Source organism: Amblyomma mixtum, chromosome 3 (genome assembly GCF_055824585.1).
Source record: "Amblyomma mixtum isolate Tamu chromosome 3, ASM5582458v1, whole genome shotgun sequence".
Classification (NCBI taxonomy): domain Eukaryota; kingdom Metazoa; phylum Arthropoda; class Arachnida; order Ixodida; family Ixodidae; genus Amblyomma; species Amblyomma mixtum.
In genome coordinates, this window is record NC_143014.1 from 86019895 (window position 1) to 86042309 (window position 22415).

The window sequence follows — 22415 nt, forward strand, 5'->3', positions numbered from 1 at the left end:
TCGTATTGGCAATAAGTTAAAGTGACTTTTTCGGTGAAATGCGATTTTGTAGACTGTCCAGTATGTTTTTGCAGTCCCTAGAAAGTCCGAAAAATCAGCCGTCAACTGTATGTAATTTCATCATCACCTATCTTTCCTGCGTTAGTATGCAATTTCTATGAACCTCTGGGATCTCCAGCATTCTCTGATTTCCTGTACACCAGAACATGAAAGAAATTTGGGTGGTGCCATTTTGAAAGCACTGCGGCGTCATCTGTTGAATGCGGAGAGAAGCACAATTTTCGGGCTGCCGCGTGAGGGGACATGACTCAGCGCATATGGGAGTAGCAGCGGTATGGCACTTTGTAAACACTGTACGACGCTCTAATTAAAGGCATAATTTGCAGTGATTGTACAGTGATAGCACTTGAGCGCTCGAGCTACATAATGCAAGCGATGCCATTCGAACGGTCAAATGGCTCATGGTGTATTGCCTGACTCGACGAAATGCATTGGCATCTATCGGTCATACTGCTAGCCTCTGCGCATTTCAGTGCAACCACATAGATTGATGCTGCTAACGTGTAAACACAGAAAACTAATGCTTTCACTGCCACTCATTTCACTAGCTTCGCAATGGCAGCCGTTTGAACATTTCTATCCATTTACTCACCGCAGTGAGGTGCTACTTGTGGAGGGCACTGTTTTTAGGCATTTCAGTTTTTGAACTGCTAGGGCGCTTGAGGCATTCATTTTCATTCTTTATGTGTGGCTACTCGTTGCAGTGGCTTGTTATAAAACTGTTGTTAAGGGAAAGCTGATGTGGTAATGGCAGCGATCTTGAATTGCAGAGGTGCACTGTTCTTGCATTCATTGTGTTCCTTGTGTAGTTCTTATAAATTCCTCTTTCCTTTTCATTAGGGCAACATAACACGACAAGAAGCAGTTAGCATGATTCCACCTCTTCTGCTTGATGTTCAGCCCCAGCACAAGGTCAGTTCCCATTTCCATGGAACCTTGAGTTACAGAGAAGGAAGCATAAAATGCAGGTCTTATTATTTCATGAAAAGGTGTAGTTGGACTGGGAACACAGAAAATTACACATTTACTGTAATTAAAATTCCACATTTACGACATTACTCTATGCTGCTACAAAGTAGCATCATAAAATTTTGTTATAATCCTTCTACTGGCTAAAAATATAATAATAGAGTCCTTGCCGTTACCTCAGCAGAGTTTTGTAATGTTGTGTGATGAATCTTAGTACACTGAAAACTGCCATCATTTTTTTTTTTTTGTTTTTCCATTCTTGAGCAAGTGCAGGGCATTTGCCATTAGATGCTTGAAAAACACCATTGTCTGCATATCCATGGCATACAAAGATTCTTGTTTTTCTTGACGTCAGAATATAAAGTACTTACCACAGAAATGTGAAACTACTAGTGTGAGAGACTTGTAGCTAGTAATTGTCTAAGTATTATTCTGATGGATATCATTTTCACTGTTTTAGTTGCTCTGTTGTGCCCTATGTTTCATTTTTTATTTCTCATTCAGAAAGCTGTATGTACTTTAAAGCGAGGGATGAGCCTGAAAACTGCAAGGAGTCCTACATTTACGGCATTACAGTTAAACCTCGATGTAATGAGCTTCAGTGTGACAGAATTCTTGGTGTAACAAAGTATTTTAGTTTTCACAACTTTGTGTCCACACAGCTTCAATAAAATGAAGTAAATTTTGCCAAACTCTGAGCGTAACAAAATTTCATTGCCAGCTTGTACTGGCTCAAGTGGTTATGTGGAATGCATAATAGAGTGCACACCAAAGCATGTACATGAAACTGGCAGTCATCTGGCTGGTAGGTGTAGAGCACAGAGGCAGACGGAAGTACGATGACAATCATAGTGGCGATCACTCCGCCTGCTGCGCCCTCTGAGGTAGCATGGGCAAGGCTGGCAAGAATGTCGGTATAGACAATGTGTGCACACGCACAAAGATGCATATACTCGCTTTTGCAGTGGAACAGTGATGGTGTGCAGGGTAATAACATTTTATTGGGCACTAATTGGAAGACACTTTTCTCACTCTTACCGACAGGAAGAAAGAGAGGGGAAGGGGGAAAGCTGGCTTGGCCTTCTGCCGCATGGACCACTACCAGCCTCCTAGTTCTTTTCCTCCCTGCCTTCCTTCCTTTGTTTCCCTGCCTCTCTTACACAAAGCCACAGCGGCGGTAATGGTGGAGTGCAATGTCATGTCGGCAGTGTGCTCGGAAACCTGCAAGTGGATGACTATGGCAGTGAAGCCAAAACTAGTCGGGTGCATCATCCTTATCACCCGCAAGATGCTCGATGCGATAGATATGTCTAGGTGGTTCGCGATCTCGTAACACGAGATGAAATACAAATCTTAAGGTCACATGAATGACACATTATGACTTCGTTATATCGAGGTTTAACTGTACTTTGTGTGCACTTGTTTGTGTTGCTGTCTGAAGGTGCAGGCATTGCGAAGTTAGTGTTAGGATTGCTGCATGGTTATGAAAACTGGCTGTGTTGTGCAGGTGTTGGACATGTGTGCAGCTCCTGGCTCTAAGACTGCTCAGGTTATGGAGATGCTGCATGGACGTGTGAACACTATCCCAGAGGGAGTTGTGGTGGCCAACGATGTGGACAACAAGCGCTGCTACATGCTGGTGCACCAGGCAAAACGCCTGCACTCCACCTGCTGCCTGGTGACAAACCATGATGCAGCTGCCATGCCCAACATGTACATTTCCAAAGAGGTCAGCCTCTGGGGGGATCATTTTGAAAAAATTGTTCTTGTTGTATATTTCATTGTAACAAAAGACGTGGCCCAATTTGAAATAGTGTACAGCTGAAGTTGATGCTGCTCTTAACTAAAACTTACGAGAAATGGGAAACGAGAATTTTTTAACCTTGTTCAAGCAGCACCTTGTGCACTTGAACAGTCCTACGTCCTAGAGGAAGAAACTGGACAGAAATTTCGGAGACAAAGGGAGGTGAATATGTAGTCATTAAGTGGGTTCCTTCATAAAAATGAAAATTTTTTTTAGATGAATGATGGTCCAATATAAGCAAAGTACTGGAATGTTTAATATACGTATTGGACATTGCAATATAAGACTTCTATCTAGCTTTGTTGTCAGTGCAAGAAGCGCAGGTGACAAAGAAGAGCATGGGAGAATTCAGCATGCAGTCACCTTGATACCGCGACGGTAACATGGGCCGCAGCCATCTTTGCTGCAGCTCACATGATGCTGCTAGTACTAGTGGTGAGGACAGTTTGGGGGTGTTTCACATTCTCTTGCATCTCCATCTCCCTTCCTAAACCTAAGTATTGTGGCACACGTGTTGAATAACAAAGAAAACCCATTTGGCTTATAAAAAAAAAATTGGTAGGGTTTTAATGTATTTAAAGTAGACGTGTGAAAGCATGTGTTTAGCCTGGTTGGCTCATGGTTTTGCTTTGCTGGGTCGTTGGCACGTCTAGCGATGATATTATACTTAGGTTAAGCTCTGGTTGAGGTAAAGCTGATCTGATCTGTTCGCTCCACATAGGGAAGTTGATGAAGATGATGATGTGCGCAATGCACAGCGCTAGAGTTTGTTGCAGTTTAACATGAGGCATGATTGGCTGCGGCGATAACATAGTGCTCTCGTGCACTGGCCAGCAAAGAGCTGATCTGTTCGCGCTGCTGCGGGTTCGAAACCCGGTCGCGGCAGTATATATTTTGTTAATTTATTTATTTAGGTCACGCTTCAGTGATGAAATGGCTTTTGCAGCTTTGGTCATGAAGTAGAGCTTTTGCTCTAATATACTCATTGAGACCGTGCCATGGTCCATCACCTGTGATGTCTGAATGCTTGGTCTCTTTAACTTCCATTTTCTTTTAGGACGGAACTCTGGAAGTTCTGAAGTATGACAGGATTCTTTGTGATGTTCCCTGCTCGTAAGTATTGCTGATCATATTTGTAAATTTTTTCTCCATAGCTTGAGTATACTGTTTCTGTGTCAGGCTATAAATGGTTGTTGCAATTGCACCTTTTGAACCTCCATGATAATCTAAAAGTTGTGGTGGGCAGGTACTAAATGTAATGTTTCAATTGGTTTCACTTAACGAATTAAATATGGTCACTGACCAAGTCACAAAAGGGTTATTGGCGTTTCAAGGCCCACATTGGCTCCTTATTTTCACAATGAAATGAACAAGTGCATCATCGCTTTAAGCCCTCAATTTGTGACGAAGTGGTCGTCACAAATTGTGGCATCATGTGGATCAACAATGAACCTAGCGACAGTTGTGTCATCAGGTTCTTTTACGATGTGTTATGCCTGCACTGTCCTCTTTATGTGATGACTATCCTTGTGCACATGTTCTGCAAACACTTTAGCAGTATGATTATTTTAGCAACATTGTGCTTGCGCTATCTCAGTCATCTTGGAAATCTGCTAGTTTCGCTGATGAAGGAACAACTGCAGACGGCGCAGGTAATCCTGTATATGACACCAGCGAACATACTGCCTTTCAGGCAGTTTGTCACATGTGCTAAAGAGAGAAGCTCTTCAGTTGAAAAACCGAGTTTTTAGCCGGAATTTAAATCCACTGACTTCCTACTCTGTGTGGGGAAGGGATTCGGGGAGAGAAAGATGGAATGAGAGGGGGGTAGGAAATGGGATGACAAAGTTCACTGCATACAGTGCGAGTGCTGAACGGAGGGATTGGAGTTTGTCTAGAAAATCAGTGTCATCTAAATAATCAAATAAAAAGTTCATAGCAAGTCTCGATTTACCAAAGTGAAAAGCAGCCACAAATTATTTCGTTACACAGATTGTCAAGAGGCACATACTCAGCATGCTTGTATCTACTGAAGATATGGCTTATTGCCTTTCTGATGCCAGGCACGTGCAGGATGCTGCTGTGCTTCTGACGGACCCTTTGTTCCTTTCTAAGGGCTCAGAGTGCAGTTTTCTGTCTTGGTGATGAACAAAAAGGGAAACTGTTACAGTCGCTCTTACATTGGCGAAGCCAGCAAATTTCCAAGATTAGTAAAAGCACAAGCGTGATGTTTTCAAGAGTAATCAAATTGCCTAGGCATTAGCAGAGTATGTTAACAAAACAGTGTAGCCAGTATAGTAAAAACTGTCAATAGGACATAATGTGGACAAAATAAAAATAAATAAAAATAATATACCCAGCCCACACTGTCAGTAGGACAGGGATTAGTTTGAGCAGAAAAATAAATAAAGTTCCCTGCCCACTGTAAATAGGACAGAGAGATTAGATGGGAGTTACAGTATTTACCGTGTTTACTCGTGTAATTTGTGTACTTTTTTTTTCTTTAAATTAAGGCTTCAAAATTGGGGTGTGCAAATTGCAGGAAGATTTTCTGAACACATCCTAAAAAAAACTACAAAAACTCATAACGTGCAAGATATACGATACTGTTAAAACTCTATATCTAATGAAACCCTATTTTACAAAGTTTCTGACCAAACGAACAAATTTTGATTCCCTGGCAAGCACCCATAGGATTCAGTGTTCCAATAACCTGAAATAACGAAACAATGATCGCTAAACTCGATTTTGACGAAGTTTGTCCAGGAATAAATCAGTAAAAAGAAAAAGGTATTCCTCACTTATTTTGCCCATGATGCATCGCAGCTTGTTGGCAGCGTGCCAGCAGTAACATCTAGGCACTCAACTCATGGCCCTGGTTTTGTTTTTACGGGGCTGCAAGCTGCGCCGTTGCACGGAATAAAGGACTCGGCAGTCAGCGGCCCTTGGCTTCCTTGGCTTCAAATCCATTTTACCATATGGCGCTTTCACGCACAAGCAATTCAGACCGCTTTCGCAGACTTTAAACTCTGGAAATAGCGTACATACTGCAAGCATGCGTAAAGGTTATGAAATAACGTTTGGCGCATGCGCACTTAAAGCACGCTTTCCCATGTGCCCGTATGCCTATTTTATACTGGCACTACATTCTGCAGTGTCAGCATGTTGCCTGTGCAGCACTCATTGCAGCTTTGGTAGTGCTGCGAGGAACTACTGGGATAGAGTATTAATATATGCCAAACTAATCAGAACTGCTTTAAATTGGATATTTACTCTGTTCATGTGTATTTTCTTTGACAAGTTGCAGTTTGAGTGCTGTTTCAGAGTGATAATTTTATTAATTTTTTTGTGTTGCAGTGGAGATGGAACTTTAAGAAAAAACATCGACCTGTGGCGCAAATGGAATGTGGCTAATGGAAACAGCATTCATGGGTGTGTCACTGTGCACTTTTTTCTTTTTTTTCTAATTATAGAACTAGTTTTTTGGTAGTATTTGCCAGTTAAATGTCTTTAAAGGGATACTGCATTAATGTTTTGGCATTCCACTTCAGTAAAAGCTGCATTTTGAAATTGAGCGAAACAACTACATTTTTTTTATTTTTACTTTGTTAGTTTCACTACCTGGAGCACTAGTACCAGACGTAGCAGCGTCTGGAACTAGTGCTCCTCAGAAGCTGTGATGTTACATGTATCTATGCCTAGCCGGCTTAGTTTGTTCAGTGTGCACTTGCTGCAGCTATGTCTGTGCCGTGCCACAGAGGAAAGTGTTTAGTGTGGCTGTTGTTGCTTGTGCCTTGAGTCTTTTGAGTTCAAATAATCACATAGCTATTAAACCAGCAAAGGAAGATGCCAGAGAGTGCTGCTCAGCTCAAGGTTGTAACAGTGGTGTGGTCAGGAGAGGCAGCATATAATTCCAAAGAACATGAATCTGTACATCGTGGCCATTGCAACCAAGCTGGGTGCATTCCAGATGCGATTCTGTTGGACCACTTCATCGACAGCGACTGTAGTGCAAGTCCCGCAGTTTTGTGGTGCCTTAGCCTGCCATTGAAATGACTTTCTAATACAGTCGATGGCCAGTTTTTCAGACTCTCTCGGAACTGTGAAAATGTCTTGAAAATCGGGCAGTTGGAAAAATCACTAACTTGTTGCCAATATGCCTGAGGAAGGGGTCAGTAGTTTTGTGCATATTCTGAAGCTCCTGATGCTTCAATCTCACCATGCATTGTGTACACTGACGATGGACGGTGATTGATTTCATGAGGTGGTGAACGATGCTGTACTGCCTTCTGCATGTCAGTGACGAAAGCATGGGTTGGAACAAAGTGTAGACACGAAAGTGAACCCATTACTGCAGTACTAATTGCACTCTTCTCATTGCTTCTTTTCAATGAACCACTGCTCCTATCGAAATTTCTAATGTGCATGCCCCTTAGTGCTGCGCTGTGCCACTAACGTGACGAATCCAATCGACTTTGGCCACCATGCGCACTAAAAGTAGCGAATGGGAAAGAGCTTTTCCTGTCACTGAGTTAAGTCAAGATATGTACAACCATATTCCGCGGACTTCGAAACTGACATGACTGCATTTCAGGGGACCGGCAATGATGCACTTTAAGGACTCATTATCAGCATTTCATTTCACTTTCACAAGGGACATGTTTATTGATACTTTATCACGATGAAATTCTTCCTTATTGAGAATATGTGAACTCGGATTGTACCTGGGTGGAATATGGTGGTGAGGTCGTAACTGTATGGCTTTCCATGACAGTTTTAGTAGTTGTGCTATGTTTGAATCTTAATCTTCACTTTTGCTGCCACATTTGAGGCTGGAACTGTCCATTTTCCACATGCTTCCACACTGCTATCTCCAAACTGGCATGCATGGCAGATGAACTTGCATTATGCTACCTGGCTGCAATGGCAGCAGGTGGCAGTGGCACTAGCACTCAATATGACTTGCAACGCCTCCGAAATGAACCAACTGAGATTTCCACCTTAGAATAAATCAATGTGCATTCATGCAGATCGCCCAGCTTGCACTAACATTCAGTGTATTTTGTTCCTTGCATCCATGGCTAATTGCAGAAATTTCCAGCACCTACCACATTTTGCGTGTTGCTGCTCAAATTGAGTGCAATAGTACATGTGACACCACACGGGCACCTCATGTGCACGAGCGAGAACTGTAATGCATGCTGAAAAAAAAAAAAAAATTAGCCAATCCACCCAAAAATGCGTGAAATTAAGACTTTAAGACTGAAACTTATATGATCAAACATCCTGAGTGCGATTTCTTACCAAGTCCGAACTTTGCTTCAGTGTCCCTTTAAAGCTAGACTTATACCAGGGCCACACGGACAGATTTAATGCCATTAAGTGCTTACTGCCTTAAGTTTTAATGGCATTCGTGCGGTACCACACGCATAAATTTAATGGCATTAGCCTTACTGCCATTCGCGACCTACTGAGTTCGCCACAACTCATTCGCCCGTGCAATGTGTACTCTCGTTCCCATTCCACACGCAGAAAAGCATGCAGCTTTGTCAGTTACAACTGCCTAGCCCACTATAAAATGGTTAATTCTTAACTTTCAGCCAGATGAGGCACCTAAACTGCATTTTCGATGCGAAGAGCGCCATTTTAACCAGCCTTATTGACTGGTACTCTCGACTTAAGTGCTAACATGCGAGTTTATGGCTACTTTTTCGACTTGTGAAGCACGAACAGCCGCATTTTCTGGAAAATCGTTTTTACATTACATTTGAACATCATTCCCGATATATTCTGCTCATTAGGAATGTTTATATTAAGATGAAACTTTTGACTACCTTGCAAGCGTTATCATCATCGTCACTTTCGATAATGGCATTAAAAGTGGACGTGTAGCACCAACTCCGAAAATAATGGCATTAACAAACTTAAGGCCTTAAGCATTTACTGCCATTTCTTGTGCGCGTGTGGCACGGGTATTACATGGAAATGATTGCAGTTTCTTTTCTTTGACTGTGCTAGAAACTAACTGATATCTTCTCATGTTTATCTTTCTATGTTTTCTCCTTGTACAGCCTGCAGGTACGCATTGCACGTCGTGGCCTTGAGCTTTTGGTTGAAGGAGGTGTAATGGTCTATTCAACATGTTCTATGAACCCTTTGGAAAATGAAGCTGTCATCACAAGCCTTCTGCTTCAGTGTGAAGGTGTGTTTAACAGCATGGACTTAAAAGTACAAAAAGAGACAAGCAAGAAAACTTTTTACTTTATCAAAATGATCGTCCTTTTTCCCCCACTTGGTTGTTACAAAGTTTTGCTTATACATGTGGCTTGAAGAAGGGCTTTGCAGATGTGCAAATTTGCACATTCGTTAAAGGGCCCTCCACCAGGTTTGGAAATCTCAAATAATTTAACAAGGTCAGGGTGTAGATCAGGCTGTTATGATCGTTGTTGCAAAATAAAAAAAACTACCTGCACCCTAAAGGGTGATGAAAATTCGGATCAAAGGCTGTTTGCGCTCTCTTTTGACAAAGCCAATCTCCTCATCCGTTCCTTGGCACTCAAGGCTTTGCTGCGATGGCACAGTGAACTACATTTGATTGTTCTGGCATTCTGGTCTGGTTCATGCTTGCTTTCGCTCTTTTTTATTGTGCCATTCATCTTGGTACAAAAAAAGAAATGTACATTTAGGTTTCTTGTCCTGACCCATTTACTGTATTTACTCTCGTAATTTGTGCCCTCATGTAATTTGCGCACCCCTAATTTATCACCCGGGTTTTAAAAAATAACATTCACTCGCACATTTTTCACTCCCTTATGGACCAGACCACCAGCATTGTACGTGGGTGCGCAATGCAGGCTTGGGAAGACCGCCACTGCCGCATCGTAATGTGCGGCTACGAAAGGTGTGAGTGGCGAGGGGAAGAATTGCATGCCGTTTACCCAGCTTGCTTGCACTGGCGGTTGATTTCCTGGACAAACAGTTGCGAGAGCAAACTTGCAGTAACCACCGACATGCGGCAGAATCCAAAACTACCAACTGTTTGCTGTTCGGTTTGCCGCTAACCAGCCAGGCCACATGCGAGGGCGCCGATGTATCACCCATCATCTCCATTTGCCTCTGACTGCTGGCTTTGCGATTCTATCGTTGCTCTTTTATTGCTTTGAGCTGTACACGCACCATCATGCCATCCCTCAGGGAACTACATAACGTGGGGCAAGGCGAGGGGGGTATGAGTCGTATATTTTGAGTCAACTTTTTTCTGGCCAGTGAATGGTGTGTGTTGGGGGGGGGGGGGTTGACGTACAGGTGGCAGTATGCAGTATATATTATGTATTATGACCTTTGTAAAGTACCTGCCGTGATGGCTCAGTGGTTACGGCACTCGGCTGCTGACCCGAAAGACACGGGTACGATCTCGGCCGCCGCGGCCGAATTTCGATGAAGGCGAAATTCTAGAGGCCCGTGTGCTGTGTGATGTCAGTGCACGTTAAAGAACCCCAGGTGGTGGAAATTTCCGGAGCCCTTCACTGCGGCGTCCCTCATAGCCTGAGTTGCTTTGGGACGTTAAACCCCATTGTAGAGTCTTTTTGTTTTTTAGGATGCAATTTTTGTACCCCCTTTTTGAAGCTTTAATTTAAAGGAAAAAAAAAGTGCGCAAATTATGCTAGTATATGCGGTATGTCTCTGCATGGTGTGGATACAACTCTGCCCTTCGTCTACCATTCACCTTGTTTATTTCCTGCTATTTTGCTGCATACATGGACACACCATCTGTGCCGAAAGGTGCTTGTGGATTTCCATGTCCAACGCCCTCCAATACTGATAATTGTGTTTCACAGATGCCACGACGCACAATGAGACAATGTCTTGAAATGACAGGTTCGCACCAATAAGCGCATCGAAATGCCACTGTAAACATAGCGGGAAATGAAAGCAAGAAAATGATACCTGGCAAGGTGGGGCCATGATGTAGAGATGTGACATGTACTCTCTGCTGCCCCGTAAAAGCGGAGAAGAAGGGGAAGGTTAGCTTACAAAGGCCTTACGCCTAGACAGGCGAGAATATGTTTTAATGATGCCAACTTGGAGAGGGTATAGCAGAGAGAAGTGTGGCAGAAATGCTTGATTGCGACGGATGTAACTGCTGCTAGTGAGTTTCTTCTAAAAAGTTTCTGTGGCTGCAAATACCAGAGCTGATGACTAACAACCACAGGAGAAGCAAATTCTCATCTAGAGGATGGTCAGGGGTCCTTTAAGAAGCGTACGGCCAGATGGCAGCCTCATTGCCACATTTTTTTTTTTCTCTACATAACTGGATCATGAAATGTGGGACAGTGGGGTGCACCAGCCCCTCTTGCTTTGTAATAACCACAAGATGTTTGTTTGTTACTTGTAGGTGCAGTAGAGCTAGTTGATGCCAGAAGCAGTTTGCCAGGTTTAGTAAGCAGCCCGGGACTTCATACCTGGAAAGTATCCAGTAAAGACATGGCAGTTTACACATCGTTCGATGAAGTTCCGGAGATGTACCACACACAGATCCGGGCCCACATGTTCCCACCATCACCTGAGGTGGCTGCCCAACTGAAACTTGAACGCTGGCGAGTATATTTTCCTTGATTGGTTCTGGCTATTGATTCTGTGTAAGGTTAGAACTGACACTGATCTGTCGTGTACTGGCTCATAACGTAATGGTAAATCAAACATACATAGTATTGCTATTAGGATGACGCGCATTTCATGCGGAATATGAATAGAGCCAGCCCTAATTCTGTCCTGAAATCCCCATCTATGGCTTCAGGGCAGTGTTGCCACGACACATAAAAAAATAGTAGTAGATTTTTTCGCGAAAAATCAGTAGAAATCAGTAGATTTTTCTTTTCAATTTTTGTACTCAGTTTATGAGCCCACGAATTCAGCGCTTATATTAGTACTGTGCTGTATTGTAGCTTCTAAGAAATAGTACAAAAATTGGCCACGAGATTCTTGGCGATACTTTTGAAAAACCTGGGGATCCAGAGAGCCATTGTCAAGCACGAAGTGAAAAACAGTGAAGCCCTCTGATGGCATATTCAAAGGCGTCAGATGGTAGTTAGTACCTGAAATCTTTAGAGTATAGTATCTTCCAGACAGGGGTGATTGGAAATAGCCGGGAGAGGCCTAAGTGCTGCAGTGGACATAAATATAACCTCGACGGGTGAATCACTAAATTATTAGTACTAACATATCGAGAACTCAAGACATACAGATATTACTTATCCGGTGAGCTCGTAATGAAGCGCGCACGCTCAACTTAATGAGTGACCTGCCACACGCGGATGTACTGCGCCATTGGTTCTGGTTCGTTAGGTTTGGTTTCATTGTTGTGGACTTGTGGTTTCATAGTTGTGGGGTACGGTAGTGCACCCACTTTCACAAATTCACCGCCTCATCTTTTGCCCACTTTGCTCAAAGACAGAGGTAGCGCCACGTTTGAGAGTCTGGAAACGCAAGAATGTATGTTTTAACCATGGAGGAAGGAAAGAATGATGTTAACCTCGGAGCCAACCGCATTTTTACTGAAAAAATCATGGAGTTAATATAACCAACTGGAAAAAGTAGCAGCTTTTGCTTTCGTTTCAGTAGAAAAGCAAGAAAATCAGTAGATTCTAACGCTTTATCACTGAATCAGCAGAAAATTTTAAAAATCAGTAGATCTACTGATAAATCAGCAGCCGTGGCATCACTGCTTCAGGGCTGCCTATGGCTATGGGGCTCAGTGTGAACTAGAACACATGAGTATGCATGGGATCACACTTCCAGATTGGGTTTTGACACTGATCAGTATTTGCAGCTTTACAGTGGTAAAGAGAGGGTTTTTCCATCCTGCTAAGAACTGAAGGTTGTGCGTTAAGACGTGCAAAAGTATGTGTATCAGTGTGGCACCTACTGCTGCTGTCACAAGCCTCACCAAAATAGCAAAATTGAGACTGCAAGGGTCAGGGCAATCGTGTTGGGTTGCTGAGCTGACTGAGTGATACCAGAATGGCAATGCCATCTCCCTGTCATTGCAAAGGGCTATGCCAATTTGCACCATAATCCAACATTGCAGTGCTTTCTGGGATGTGCGTCCATGTTGTAGGTCACACAGACCATGACATTACATGTGTGCTAAAGTTGCTCACGTGCATTAGCCTGAATGCAGCTTACTGTTATACCTGTGCCGCACGGGTAAATTCAGTGCCAGTAAGTGCTTACTGCCTTAAGGTTTAATGGCATGAGCCTTACTGCCATTCGCGACCTACTGAGTTCGGCACAACTCATACGCCCGAGCAATGTGTACTCTCGTCCCCATTCCACATGCAGAAAAGCGTGCATCTTTGTTAGCAGTAACTACCTAACCTATAGCAAATGGTTATTTCAAACAAACAAACAAACAAACATAACTTTCAGTGAGATGAGCCATCTCTACTGCATGTTCGACGCGAAGGGTGCCATTTTTATCAGCACTTCTGACTGATACTCTTGGCTTGTGTGCTAACCCGCAAAAATATGGCTACTTTTGTGACCTGTCAAGCGAGAACAGCGATGTTTTCTACAAAATAATTTTTATATTACATTTCAATAACATTCCCGAGATATTGTGCTCACTAACACTGTTTATTACAGACGAAATTTTTGACTGCTTTGCAAGTGTTATCATCATCGTGACTTTCGTATAATGACATTAAATGTGGGTCTGTAGCACCAACTCCAAAAATAATGGCATTAACAAACCTAAGGCCTTAATTGGTGCCATTTCTTGTGCACGTGTGGCACGGACATTACTTTTATTTAGATTGCTGCAGAAAATGTTAGGGTTTTTGTGTTTATTTTTAAGAAAAATAGCAGCGACTGGAGCTTGTTTGAGAGGATCACAAGGATATAAAAGAGGAGGATATAAAAGAAAGCTACACTGCAAATGAGAACACAGCCTCCACATGTCCCTTGTGATCCTCTCAAACAAGCTCCAGTCACTGCTATTTTTCTTAAAAATAAACACAAAAACACTAATATTTTCTGCAGCAATCTAATCAATAAAAGTACTAATGTCCATGCCACACGTGCACAAGAAATGGCACCAATTAAGGCCTTAGGTTTGATGTGTGTGTGTGTATAGTATATATATATATTATACACCGTATAAACTTGTGTAAGGGCTCATTTTTCTTTTTTTTTTAATTTGGGTGTGAATTTTAAGGTGCTGCCCATATACGAAATAAAAAATGACGTGTAACCCTATTTTTTTTCCTATTTAACCCTATATATATATATATGACAGAAGCCAACAGCCACAGAAACCCAAGGGGCACAGGGGATTTTTTTTAAAATTTATTTATTTAATTTGTGGTGTTGATCAATTTAGAATATTACTGAATATGTTATCGCTTAATGCTAATTGATTAGAAAAGCAGAAGAAAAAACAACCACATGTTGCCGGTGGGATCCGAACCCACGACCTCATATATATTATACACCGTATAAACTTGTGTAAGGGCTCATTTTTCTTTTTTTTTTAATTTGGATGTGAATTTTAAGGTGCCGCCCATATACGAAATAAAAAATAACATGTAACCCTATTTTTTTCTCAGATTATCTAGTCCAAAACAAGGGGTGCTGCCCATACACAGGTGAAGCCCTTACACGAGATTACACGATAGTCCTTTTTTATCCCGCAACCTATGTTCCATAGCACACTAGTCCTAAAAGTTAGCTATGAATGTCTTTCCTGGATATAGCATTGTGCGCTTGATGCCAAGGCTGTGGTTTCATGCAGAGGTGCTTGGACTAAAACATGGAGTGTAAAGTGCCCAATATGGTTTTACATGTTTTTGTTTGTCTTTTGTCTTCAGCATAAGAATTCTGCCTCACCAACAAGACACTGGTGCATTCTTCGTTGCTGTGCTTAAGAAGACAGCTTCTAAGCTGCCATGGGAGTCTCAAAACAAAGACAAAGGTGTGGCAAGAGCTTCCGAAGGTAAGATGCTCAGATTTAATTTTGGGGGGAGGGGTAGGCATCTGAAGTAGCATGTGAAGTGTGCTAATTGTATAGAAGATGTGGCAGTATAGTTACTTCATATCTCTGTCGGTCACGTCAAATATAAGTGGGAGGAGGAGGTTTACATTGCGTTATGCTTACTTTGTGCAGTTGCATTACTGTAAGTGGCTGCTACAAGGAGAAGGTAGGAGGTAATCGTCTATATTTTGTTACAAGGTGCCGTATTGACTTTTTAATTGCCGAGTTTGCCGTCGTCTAACCTTGTTTTTTTATTCAAGAAGATAATTTGCCTTTTCTAAACAAGCAACTCAAAGAATTTGAGAGCTCATGTAGTGGCTGCACAGCTGTCTGTGCAGGGGAGGTAGCACATGTTTGATAGAGTACTGTGAAAAACGGTGTTGTGGCTGCAGCAATAAGCGGCACAATACTAACATAGTGTGGTTTGTCAGAAGAAGTCATTTACTTGTATAATTTAAGTAGGGCATCATTATCTGGTTTTTCACTGCTAAATTTTTAACCCCCACTTAAGTATAAGCTCAGGTAGAGTATTTACTCTATATATATATATATATATATATATATATATATATATATATATATATATATATATATATTAGTATACTTTCCAAACATTTTTTATTAACAAAAATTACTCAAAAAATTTCTACTGTATATCCACGAATTTACACGGCAGTGCCTGCACCATCTGGAACAAAAGTGGTGTATACCACTAGCTGTTATGTTGCTTACTGCTTTTGGGATGCCTTTTGTTATTTTCATCAAGCAAGAGAGCCAGGGGATCAGGGCGAAGAAACTGGTGTGCCTATAGATTAAAATGGTCACTCCTTGCCTGTCTTAATAAGAGGCGCTGCCAAAAAGTGGCACAGCAGTTCAGTCTAATCGAACCTGGTGTAATATACACCAGTTTCTTTTTTTTTTGACAGTACAGTCAGGCCGGAATGAAATGCAAACAGCACCTGTAAACAAAACAATATTATTTCACCTGTGTTCTTCTGCAGTATACAACTAGCCGGATTCATGTTTCTGAGTAAAGGGTCTACCGAGGTACACCTTTTGTCAAAAGTTTAGAGCCCAGGGGGTTTGCTTCTGAGCCAAATCATGTGGCTTGCAATGCATCCTTAGTGATCAAAATCTCCTGAAGGTAAGAAGGTTTTTGGCCTGACCTCCTCCAATGGGTAACACTTCCAAAAATGCTATAGGAGGCCCTCTACATGGCTGTACATGCAGCAGAATCTCAATGATATGAACAGGATTGATATGAATTTTGGCAGGCTACAAATTTGTACAATTCCTCAGTAGGAATGCAGTGCGTACAATATGCAGCATTTTGGATGTTCCGAGCACTGTCTCGCACCACTATGGATGATACAAACCGGCGAGCTGTGACCGTACCTTTGAACACTAAGTGCTTCACGTACATCACTAATGCCACGATTGCTAGTTGTGCGTACACATCACGAACAGTAAGTGGGGCTAGTTGCGTTGTATCTCTAGTTGCGTTGTATTCTCAGGGATCAGTGAGCGTCAGTCTGCACATCGCTGACATTGCAGTCGCCACTCTCACTGTACGCACCACAAGTAGTGAGCAGCGTTGCAGCCATAATTAAATCCCGTCAGCTATAAAAAAAAATCTGCTTGAATGAATTTCTCATGCGTTTTTTTGCATACGGATTTTGTTCATTTTGGATCGTACAAATTTTTTTGCGACCCTGGAAGATACATATCATAGAGATTTTATTGTGGTCATAAACTGGTTATAAAGGAATACCTCGCTGCAAAGTAGAAAAGTATGGCGTTTCATTCTCGGTTGTACATATAGGTCACTTGCATAGTTAGGCATGCCTTCTGCATGTTTTTTTTTTCTTGGTGGGTGCTTGGATTGGAAGGGGGGGGGGATATTATACGCAGAATCCAATTTTTTTTTTTCAACCAAAAATGTCTTAAGAAATACATGGCTTAAATGAGACCACTCCCTTCGAGAATGACCCATAAATCTGCCCCTGTTTATTGAACTCAGTAGAAGAAGCTGTGCTAGCCGCAGTTTTTATTGTTTACTGGAGTTTATGTTATGGTTTGAACCTTCGGTTTGAACCTTGGAAAGCTGCGAGTATCAGGCATCACTGGCTCTTAAGGCCAAGCCATTAGCCACTCGGGGCAATGCATTGTCAGTACATTACGGACCCAATAACTTTACCTCAAAAGGGGCTGAAATTTTTGGAATATGCAGAGTTTGAATTAAGGGAGCCTTTATAATGCATTCGATGTTGACGGGACCATATCATCAGTTCAAATAAATCAGAGGTTTAAATTGAGTGATTTCAAATTAATGGGAGTCCACTGTATTTCCCTGGCATGTTGTACACGGAAAAGGTGTGCATTTATGCTGAATCCTGCATAGTCATGTTTTGTGTTTGGAGGGGAGCTACAGATGGGTGGCATACTACTAACATGAAATGCCGTACTCACAAAATGTCTCAAACTGCATGCAGACACTACATGGTATCATTATTATGATATTATTTACTTATAACCATTTTTTTCTGCATTATTTTGCAATAATTTACAGTGCCTTCCCTCTGCTGGCATCAAATATGATGACATTGAAGTTAGGTGGCTGATATTAGCCTTTTTGTTATAAGGGCTATGGTGCTACCACCTGTGCCATGCTAATTTTAGTTGCTAAGCACACTAATTCTCCCTCTTCTCTCATCTGTTTTGGCAACGAAGGCATTGTTAATTCGAGAAAGGGAGGAAGATAAGTTCTCTTTCGAAATTTTTTTCCCACATGTTCCATGGAGATTTGTTTACAACTTCTGTGTGCCATTTGATATGAATTTCTCTTTTGCTTGTGGATATTTCTGCTGATCATGTCTATCTTTAATATTCACTTTGTTCACGGTTTGCATTTCAACATGTATTTTACTTATTGTAAGGTATACAATGTGAGTCATGATTTCAAAACATAAATAGCGGCTCTATTTTGACACCTGGCTGGAATTTAATTTTATTTATAATCTGGCCTCTTAAAGAGTGAGTGTAATTGGGCTTGCAAATTACACAGAAGATTGGTAAGAGTGGGAGTTTGTTTTAATATATTCTAACCCGGATATACCTAATTCGAAGGGGGTCGCGAAGTAGTTCGATATATAAAAACGGCATTAGAAAAGCTTTTGTGTAACCTAGAAGCAAGAATACATTGCACCCACGCTTGACATTTGCTTGCGGTCCCGTGCTGCCCGCCGGCACGTTGGCAGCGCACCGCTCACTAGGCATTTTTACGCCTCACCTGCTTCGCATTGAATCTACAACGGAATATGTTTGGAACTAGCTATGAATATCATATCATAAGATGTTTGATCCTGTTACTGGTAATCTATTAATGCAATAATCTATTAAAACTAAGGTACGGTTGGTTCCAGCAATGATATCGGCAGCGAAGCATGTCAGGCAAGAGCTGCCACAAGCGCTTAGTTTGCTTGGCTTCACCACATGATAGCCACGTGGCTTGGAAAATGAGTGCAAGAGACCATAGGTCATCCTCAGTACTCCTCAAGTTCACCTCATAATGCGGTTTCACAGCGCCAGCACTGCCCAAAGGTGCTCAAGGCTGCGTGGTTAATCCACCTCCGCGTGTAAAAAGGTTTCGAGTGCACCTTTAGAAGAAGCAGCACTTTAGGGGCACGGCACACAGTTTGATATATAGAACGTTCCACTGAATGAGAGTTCAATATGCGTGAACAATAGTGCTATACTTTTGCACGGGATTTTCAAGGCGATGTTCTGACTAATATAAACAATAATTCGATATATCTGGGCTCGACTGTATATCACAGAGTTTATTTTTTAATATATCACATTTGGTAGCAGAAGTAGCTCTTTCTAGTTGTGCAAAAAAAAGAAAAACAGTTTGATGTGCAATGAAAACTATCTGAGAATTTTTTTAACCTCAGAAAATATTTTTTTTTTTTACAAAACACCATGCGGTTCCAAGGCATTAGTGCAAGAGAATGGAAACAGAGTCAGAAGTCAGAACTGATTGTTCATAGCAGTGAGCAGTCGGGAAAAAAAAAAATGGGACTACAAAAGTTTCACAGCATTTTTGCTGGCAGCTTATTCCAATTAGAGATGATTTGTAAAGAAACTGGATTGTACATAACAGATTATGGCTGGGACTTCTTGAAAAGTTGTATCTTTCTAAAATATTGATCAAACTTGATTGCATTGTTTAAGTTCTGTCATTTCTCAGCAAAGATGTAATTGGGGGATCATGCGCACTTGACAAAACTTTGGTTAGGCTACGATCGGAATATGACTGATCCAGAAAGAAATGTTATTTGAGCAAACTGCAAAAGATGGGGTTGCCTTGCTTTTCATGGCTCACATTATGAACAGTGCTGGTCTGTGTCCTTTGTATGAATTGGGCATGTCCCATTATTAAGCATGGTTTGCTAGTTTAAACAGGCCACACTGTGAGCATGATTTCAGTGTGTATGCTCATACAGGTATGAAATCGAGGAGCCATACAGTTTCATATGATAAACACTAAATTGCAGCATGGCTCCCTGAGTCATCACTAATGCACTGTGTTTCTAATTCAGTGATACTGGATATTTGTGCCCTCTTTTAATTGGCCATAACCATCTCTTTTTGATTACCATAATGCCTAAAATTCTTGCGCATGGAAAATTCTGGATGTCAGCTGGAGCCATTTGTTGAGCAAAAGTCAGAAAGCAGCGGTAAAACTCTTAGAAGGATTTCCATGAATGACTGCTAGAGGACCTGCAGTGGTGCCTCTGCAGTAGGCACATGGGGCTTATACAGTTGAACCTCGATATAACGAAGTCCTACTTGCAGCCGAAAATTTCGTTACATCGCGAATTTCGTTACGTCGAGGTTCCCATGTTTCAGCTGTCAAAATAAAGTATAACTGGTTCAGGAACACTGCTTGTTGATGGGAACTTGTAAATCACTTATTGAGGAAATACACAAGAAAATCGAGTAATAGTATCGCTAACAAGGGCACCGGATGTTTTTTTCTACATCAGGAGCATGAGTGATAGCAAACACCGCGACGGCATCATTTTTCTCCGTGTGCGCATAGCAAAAGAACGAGCGCAGCGCCTAGTACTGAAAGCCGCCACAAGATGTCGCTACTGGTATCATCATCATCAGCATTGAACATTTGCAGCCGGGGACGCATCAGAGAAAAATAAAGAAAAATGTTCGCATCGCTCACGCCGGCGCGGTGGGATTGTGCTCGCGGCGCGGTTATACTCCGACGTAGCGCGAGCGCGCGTGCGCGCGCGGCACGGCGACGTCACGTTCGCGAAACAGCGGCGCCCGATCGCCAGCGTGTTTGGCGGCTACCGGCGCGCTCTGACGCGGAATGCAGCCGGCTGCATTTCGCGCGGGCCGCGCCGAGAGCGCGCCGAAGCCGCCCACCCAGAATGCACCGCGCGCGCCTCCCACGCCACGCCTCCCCTCTACCCCCTTCGCCACTCGCCTACGAGGACATCGCACGCAAAAAAAAAAACAACGAATGGACGCTGCAAGAAAATTCCGGTTTGCGCTTTCACGTTCAGAGTCTACAGCTCGCCAGTGGCGTCATGGCGCGGCGCGTCTTGAAACTTCCATGCCGCGGGCTTTGTATGCGCACGACAGATGGCGCGGCGGTACGTTCTCGCACACTGCCGGCAAAATTGGCGCGTAAAAGGGCAAATACAAACTGCGTTTCGTCTCGGCTAAACTTTTAGCTCTCATTCGATTGTCAAGGTAGCTCCTGGCACATGCATGCGATGCGCAAGGACTTCGTTACATCGAAAGCGCGGAGCAAAATTACTTCATTAAATCGCGAAAAAAAATACATGGTTTTCAATGGGGAAGTGATTGGGAAATGAAAAAAATGCGTTACATCGCGAATTTCGTTACATTGAGGTTCGTTACATCGAGGTTCGACTGTACTAGGTCTGTGCTACATCTTAAGGACTGCACAGCAGTTGTACCTTTAAGACTTGTGACACTGTGTTGCTCGCTGCTGTCATGCTCTACTGCCTATATTTGTTTGCATAGTTAATGCAGCATCTATGAACAAAGCTTCACCCCCTGTGTGCATAATGCTCACACCTGCTGCCTGTACTTCCTCTCTTGCAGAATAACTTCAGGCTTCACCAACAGTGCCATTGATTTGTTGCATGCTTCCTGTAGTTGAGTTGATGGAACAGCTGACTTGGGCGCATCTTTTATTGTTGGCACGGAAAGCTTGTGAACATTTTTGCTGTCTTCATTATTATTTTGTAGCCTTTCATCAGAGTATATCATATGCCGATTATAAAACAGAATTACCTTTTGTTTTCAGAGTGTGAAGAGCAGCAGAACTCCAAAGAGGATAAGAGGTGAGAGTTTTAGTTATGGGGTTTTTGTCACAGGCCTTCCATGCGTATTGCAGAGGCAGTTCAGTGTTCAGTGGATGTTATTTTTGCAGAAGCCGGTACACTGGCTTCCTGCTGTCCTTTGCTGTGTTCTGATTATTTACAGCTAATTTTAATTAAAATGGTCATGAAAATTAGGCCTGAACATTAGGCTGAAATATACAGTCGATTCTCAATAATTCACACTCGAGTGGGTTCTAAAATTGGTTCAGATTATATGCAGTTCGAAAGAATAAGTTGATATTGATGGGACAAAAGCATCAGTTCGAATTACTGGGATGTTCAAATTAAGCTAGTTCAAATTAATGAGACTTCACTTTATATTGAACAGCTCATTTTCTGTAATTCCATTTGCTGAGATAAATGCAAAGAAGTAGACATCTACAGTGCGCTCCCTTTAAGGTGAACTTGAAAGCGCCTAGAAAATGTGTTAGTTTTATCAGAACTTCATCTTAGCAGAAGTGCCCCCCAAAAATTATATGTGAGCGTGCTAGGTACGTATATCCAAATATAAGCTGCATGGAAACTAATTTAAGTGGTCTTTCTGCGAGAGGATAATTGCAAACAGAGCATTTATGGTAATATACATGAAGTGGACTGAAGAGTGAGAATATGAAATACCTTCTTGAAAATGGCATTGGACTAGTTTTCTTTTTCACCATCTCTTTTACTCTCTCTCTCATCTGCAGTGACCATATTTGTAGTTTTTTTTTATTTTTGCTTTCCCTCTGGCTCCAAACACATTAAACATAGCTGTTAACTCTACCAGTGAGGGCATCATGCAGCTTTTTGTCTGCCGCAGGCAGTGTTTACACGGTGCCGATATCTGGCCACCTCTGCACTACGCTAGCATGTGTTACAACGCTACATCAATTGAAAATTTCGTGCTACAATTTTAAGCCCCAAGTCAGAGGGGGTGCACCTTGCATCTGCGCGCCTTTTCATCTGCCAGAGAAAACAGTGCACATGACACGTGCAATGCTGAGATCTGGCGGTGAAAGGGTGAAAGATCTGAGATCTGGCGGAGATCTGAGGTGAAAGGGAAGAAAAAACAGCTTGAGAAAAACATTGCAGAAGACCATCCACAACTCCAAGGTTATAAAGGGGCACTTTGACATTT

At 42.2% G+C, this 22415-nt stretch overlaps 1 protein-coding gene across 2 annotated transcripts in view; it reads left to right on the top strand.

Moving 5' to 3' along the window:
* Nsun2 (tRNA (cytosine(34)-C(5))-methyltransferase Nsun2) overlaps nt 1-22415 on the top strand; it is a 68384-nt gene that overhangs the window by 27485 nt on the left and 18484 nt on the right. For both annotated transcript variants that reach the window (XR_016290456.1, XM_089579991.1), the window contains exons 6-13: nt 901-972; nt 2537-2758; nt 3891-3946; nt 6191-6265; nt 8905-9035; nt 11229-11430; nt 14701-14825; nt 21223-21259. Coding sequence is in view for 1 of the 2 variants with exons in the window: in XM_089579991.1 (XP_089436117.1) it covers nt 901-972; nt 2537-2758; nt 3891-3946; nt 6191-6265; nt 8905-9035; nt 11229-11430; nt 14701-14825; nt 21223-21259 (920 nt within the window). In the remaining variant the exon portion in view is untranslated. The remainder of the gene's footprint in view (nt 1-900; nt 973-2536; nt 2759-3890; nt 3947-6190; nt 6266-8904; nt 9036-11228; nt 11431-14700; nt 14826-21222; nt 21260-22415) is intronic.